At 47.6% G+C, this 6,251-nt stretch overlaps 1 protein-coding gene across 1 annotated transcript in view; it reads left to right on the top strand.

Annotated features, from left to right (window-relative positions):
• Window positions 1-4,116: 4,116 nt before the first annotated feature.
• LOC144179183 (uncharacterized) overlaps window positions 4,117-6,251 on the top strand; it is a 34,350-nt gene continuing 32,215 nt past the window's right edge. Inside the window, exon 1 of the mRNA XM_077707434.1 lies at window positions 4,117-4,410. Within this exon, the coding sequence (XP_077563560.1) occupies window positions 4,231-4,410 (180 nt within the window). The 5' untranslated portion in view covers window positions 4,117-4,230. The remainder of the gene's footprint in view (window positions 4,411-6,251) is intronic.

Raw genomic sequence — 6,251 nt, 5'->3', positions numbered from 1 at the left:
TGGTGGGGGCGCTCGCCCGTGTGCGTGCGCTGGTGCCTCTTTAGGTGGCTCGGGCGCGATGTCATGAAGCTGCACTCCTGGCAGCGCAGCAGCCGGCGATTTGGAAGAGCCCCACGCTGCCACCTGTGGCCAAGCAGTGGGGGGGAAGGCCCTGCAACAGGGAGGAAGAGGAGCGCAAACTGGGAAACCTTTCCACCTAAAGAACGCGGAGGCAGTGCGCCAGCAGCAAGGTTCTAAAGACGGCAGTCTTCTTTGGGCTACATAAGCGTGAAAAATTTGTTCCGTCTCTCTGTCTGTCCCTCAATTCAGCCTTCTGGCCAAGAGATTAAACCATTTGTCAGAAAGAAGTATACCATGGCAGAACTGTTTCAAAAACAACCGAATCTGCTGTCCTAAGTCGTGCTTGTACTCATTATTTATCCCAAAGCTTCGGGCACAATTGCAGCAAAATAACCAGTTGGCCTTAAAATTAAACCATGAATTGGTTTTTATGACATCAACAGAAAAAAAAGCAACCAATTAAAAGCCAAAAAGAGACTTCATGAGCGAGGTAAAAGCAAGCACAAAACGAACACAGCTTGTATTACCGCTGTTTTGGGAAGAGAAAGAAATAACATAAAAAAGAGGATGCATGCTGTCCCAACAGACAGGTGGGAGCAGGGCAAAGGCGGGAAAATTTGAATTGCATTGAACAGACCTCCGTTCAATTCATCACAAGAGGGGAGGGAATAGCATGAGGAATGGGAGCAGAAAAGGAGTTACGTGGCAGGGGAGAAAGACAACTCTCGCCTTTCGGCGACGTTTGCAGTGAAGCAAGCAGATACGCGGTCCAATTTTGTGGAGCCTACCACAAAAAATTTCATTCTTGATTCATCTTTCACACATGAACCAGACAAAGCTCCGTCCACAGCAGTAATGCCAGGAATCAGCAAGGACAAAGCTGTTGTCTGTTCAAATAACTTAAAGGGACACTGAAGCAAATTGGTACAGGTCCCATTGTTGGCTGCATTATGAACTGTCTTCCACGTCATTAAATGACTGCTTAGCAAATTCTATGGTCCCAATTTATTTTTAGCAGTTGGCGATAGAAAGCCCCGTGCACCGACCGCGGCAACCGTATCGACTACCACAATGATGCCATACTAGTTTGCAGTCTAGTTTCATGCCATGTCAGCCTTAAAAACTGTAGCTTTTTTTTTCTTCGTTACTGTGGACATTTAATACAAAAGCATTAGTCAGCTAGGTAGGTGAAAAATGTGGTGTCGCCGAGGGAAAAGAGATAGCACACAATGTGGCTCATGGACAGTTCAGTTCACACAAGCAAGAAATGCCGGCATTTCAAAGAAAACAAAACAGAGTGAAATTGGTGGCACATTTCACACAAAAGCCCCAGTAAACAAAGGAAAGCAATTTAATCAAAACGAAAATTGAGAAAATGTGGATCCGGGTGAAAATCAAAACTGGAACCTCTGAAATGCAAGACAAGCAGGCATCCCCAACACTACAGTGGCTCAATGGCTCCGGCCATCTACAGGTGCACCCAGTGGATGCGTTGTGTCCTTTGACTTCGAAGAACACAGTCGCGACATGTACCGAGGCCTGCATTTGTAGTTCAGGCATGCTGATTATGCAACTAGCAATAACGCGAGTAACAGTGCATGTTTCTGCAAAATGCCCGCTTTGCTCAGTGTGGAACTACAGTGCGATCATGCAGCAGCTACTGAAACCAGCAATCATAGAGTACTGTCCAAACAGATGGTGGCAAGAAGTGTATATGGGAAACGAGTAGGACACAAAATGGGGAAATGATAATGAGGGGACACGCTCGACAATGACACATTAATGCATTTCCGTTTAACTACAACTTAAGGTGTCCTCATAATTTTGTGTTTGCTTGCTGTGTGCTAAGCATGCTCACAATCCCTTAAATTTAGCCCCGACGGGCTTGCCAGTATGTCATCATGGTCAATGTCAGCAATTCGGCAGGCCGGAGGGTGCAGAGAAAATAGCCCTTTCGACTTATTGCTCACTGAAAATGCACGTCAATCAACCACAAAAGTTTAACTGACAAATTTAAAGATACAATGTTTACAAGACGCTTGACGATAAAGTGTCATATCAACTAAGAATTTTTCATTGAGACTTGGCATTCTTCATACACCACCCCAGTGCTTTGTTTAAACGTGTCCACTTAGCGGTTAGCAACAGCTGAGCACATCAGACATCTGCAGTGTGACAACTCCAGGATTATCAGGTGGCAAATAAAGGGCACTAAACAAGGATGACCAACAATGGGAAACAATACAGCAGTTTGTAACAAATGAGCGTAAACTGAAGCAGTGATGATGGTGGCAGTAATGATATGTGCAGCAGTTAACCTCACAGCCAAAATGTTCCTAGAACGGTCACTTGTGATGCAACAACTACAACCCAAGCACAGCTGGAAACTTCCTTGTTAGCAAGGAATATGGCGAAGCTCAGTCACTTGGTTGGACTTGAGGTGACCACGACGAGGACACGATTTGACTGCTCAGTGATGCACAACAAACTTGGAGATCATGGCCGTGTCGGAATGCAGACGGTGGGCATCTTCGGCCCGATCTTTTGGTCCCAGCAGATCAGTTGTTCGCTGGCGAGACTGATGCCTGCAAATATGAAGCACGACTTATCAAGCCGCTTAAGTTTTGCGAAGTCACAAAGCATATTCTGCAAGCAGCTGACCTGACCACGGCTGCCCTCACGACGCCTCCCTAGAGTCTTCCCACTTTTGACAACTGACAATTGCAACAAGCGGCTCAATATGGGATTCAGTCTTGAGGAGCTTGACGGTAAACAGGTACCATAGTCGCTTTTTCGTGCTGCTAGATCGGAAATGGCGCTGGAGAAATCACCAGTAATAAGGCGTAACAACTGCACGACCAGACCAGTGCATATTTCGCAACCTAGGTGTCAAAATCAACCGCGCTCGATGTTAGACTCGTTGTTCAGCGAAGGGCAAAAACGCTAGCGGCAAAAACATAGGCAAGTGGGTCACAGCGATTGGAACGATCATTAGAGGGTGTCAGCCGCGCTGTCCCAGGCCGAACGGCGAACACTGAGGTGAAAAATGATGGACACAGCTTACCGACACCTTGGGCAGCAAATGCGCTGGTCAGTGCATTGTGGCTGTCACTTGCGCTTACCCAACGACCCATACGGTCGGCACATACAACGCCGGGAGCGAAAACAACTTCGTTCGTAAGCGTTCAGACCTCAACCTCAATCAAGCTGCTCTCATTTATCTTCGTTGTTTTCTCGTTCATAGTGAGTAAATTAAGCGAGAAATGCGGCGGCCGAGTATGGCACGCCGTTGTTCTCACAAACAGCATGCATCTTCAGCATTAAGCTGCGCGAGCCAGCGACTTTTCATTTCAATGGTACTCAACCAGCAAACGCCGCACGCAAAAAATCTGGAGCGAGTTGTCACTACGTATGAGCGTGAAACTATATGTTGTCAAACAGTTGTCAGAACTATAATGGTCCCTAGAAATATATCATAACCATGGAGGATGATCATAACAAACGAGTGGGCGCCGCCATAGTTGATATCATCGGGATACGACTTTCCTCGGGATGTTGGGATGTTGGTTTCGTATATATGATACCAACATTCAAACCGAATATGGTTTCTACTCGAAACGCGTCAGAACAGAATGCCACGATTATGCAAATACGTAATAATTCCAAAAAAATGCATCAGTACAAAACAAAACAAATCGAGCCAGCGAGTGACTGGCACTACCGGAATATTCCATATTTCTGGCAGCGCGTTATAATAGGAAACCATGCTTTTTTGTGCGTCAAAAACTTTACATTTACTTTGTGGCATTCGGCTTTGCCCAGTCGCCAAGGCAAGTCGCATCAAGATGGCATCAATCATGGCGGCGCCCACCTAATTGTTTGTTTTGGCAAGGTTGCAAGGCTTTGGCCGTGTTTGACAACTATCTACCGATTTATTTTTGAATTTGCTGCATACCGCTATGTGCCGGGCTGAACGTTCACGCGCTCGTGTCCCGGGGTTCACGCGCTCACGTCCCTGGAGATGCGCGATATGCGTTCCATCGCAGCTCTGCCATCGAACGCTGCTCTTTGCTCAGTGGTGATTTTGGTTGGGGTTTTCCGATTTACGGGGTGGCTGCTTGTTTAGTTTTATCTCTGTTCCCTAACCGCGGCAGCGGATAGGAGTTTATCATGTCATTTTCGTCTCCCGGCCAGGGAACTACTCCCTGGTTGGCTAGTCTCTCGACGCAGGACGTGCCTCTGGACTCCTTGCGGAATGGCGTCACGGCTATTCCGGTGGCTTTGGTCCCTACGAATGGCGGGGCGATCCGGCTCAAAAACTTCAAGACAATTCAAAAAGACCTTCAAGCGGTAAGCGAGCACTACAAGAACGTGAAGGAGGTGAGACCGTATGGAAAGGGTGGAATCATCTGCAAATCCTCAGACAAGGCCTGCTTGGCCGACCTTCTTATGTGCACGAATTTTGGGTCTTTCCCGGTGAGCCCTTTTGTGCCATCTCACCTTGCATGCTCCAAAGGAATTGTCCGCGGTGTTGATGTGGACATCTCTCCCAGTGAACTGCTAGACCAATTCCTGGATGCTGGCGTAGTCGCAGTTTACCGATGCTCCCGCGCAGTTGACAACACTCGCATTCCAACTGAGTCTGTGATAGCTACTTTTGCTGACACTGCATGCCCGTCAGAAATCAAGGTGTGGCCTTTGGTGTACAGGGTTGAGCCTCTATCGCCCCGTCCTCGCCAATGCCGCAACTGCTGGCGTTTCGGTCACAACACAGGGTCATGCAAATCCTCTACCCGCTGTGGCAACTGTGGGGGCGAGCACTTGGCTAGCCAGTGTACTGCTGTTGAATCTTCGTGCTGCCTTTGCGGATCTGCGCATCCAGCCGACTACTCAAACTGTCTGGCTCGTGCATCAGAAATTAATGTTCTCGAAGTACTATAAAAACGTCGATGCTCTCGTAAGGAAGCAATGGCAATAGTGAAAGAGAGAACCTATGCGTACGCTGGGGCAGTGGCTCGTCAAACCCCATCGAATGAACCATCTCTAGCAAAAGCCATATGTATTGCTTTGAAAGAAGTCTTGCCAGAAATTTCCGGCCAACTAGTGTTGTCTGTAACTGAACAGGTTACGTATCAAATCTGTTGTCGGCACATACACAGCAATTGGCGCAGGTTCTGTCGTTACCCTTGTCTGCCTTCCAGCAGCCGGGGTGTTGGCAGTCGGCATCCAAAACTTCCACAGAGCATGTACCCCAGACTTCAAGAGTTCAGACAATCATGTCCGAGTCGAGTCATCCATCGGCCACCGCACTCCAGCAGGCTGCTCCCAACGAGGATGGTAGGCAGATTTCAGCTACGACATCAACTGTTCAGGCTTCGACGCCTGTCTCGGCGGCCCCTCAAGGTCAGCCATCCTGCTCCGATCTTGATCTAGATAATGAGTTTGATATAGAAGTTGAAAACTCCGCAATGTCGGCAAGACGCCCTGAAAGTAAGAGATCACCTTCCAGCTCACAACCACCCACGTCCCCTTCAGAAGTGCGTTCGAAAAAAGCAAAAAAGGGCCAATCCGAAATTAAACTCAAAGAAAGCATTTTGGAGGCAGCTGTGGCTGCCATCAACTCCCCTTAATGTCCCTACGCATTCTTCAGTGGAATTGTCGATCAGTAATAGCGGCCCACGCGGATCTAAAATATCTTATCCACAATCATTCCCCAGATGTTATTATTCTACAAGAATCCTGGCTATCTCACGGCAAGCACTTCATGCTTCCAAATTTTAGTGTGTTTCGTCTAGACAGGACAACAAAAGGTAGTTGATTATTGATTCTCATATCGTTAAACTTTTGCCGCAAAGCCAAGTTGTCCTTCCAGTACTTCTCGTCAGAGTGTGAACTCATGGCCATTGATATCTTCCTCCCTGGGTGTGTGCCCTTCTCGTTACTTAATGCTTATTCCCCTACCGGTGTGCTTACCACCAATCCTCTTGATTTGGCCATGTCGTCCTGTCAGCAAAACGTCATAGTCGCAGGAGACTTTAATTCCCATCATGTTAGTTGGGGTTTCAAAACAGACATAAGCGACTGCTGGTTATTGGATTGGACCGCAGAAAATAACTTGGTCTGCTTCAACTCGGGCAATGCGACATTATTTAGGGGTCAAACGCATTCAGTTTTGGATTTAACGTTTGCAA

The sequence above is a fragment of the Haemaphysalis longicornis genome, unplaced genomic scaffold, assembly GCF_048455015.1.
Source record: "Haemaphysalis longicornis isolate Haplotype H1 unplaced genomic scaffold, Haemaphysalis longicornis Haplotype H1 scaffold_4, whole genome shotgun sequence".
Lineage (NCBI taxonomy): Eukaryota > Metazoa > Arthropoda > Arachnida > Ixodida > Ixodidae > Haemaphysalis > Haemaphysalis longicornis.
Note: the sequence above shows the minus strand (reverse complement) of the source record. Positions and strands in the feature narration are given on the sequence as shown.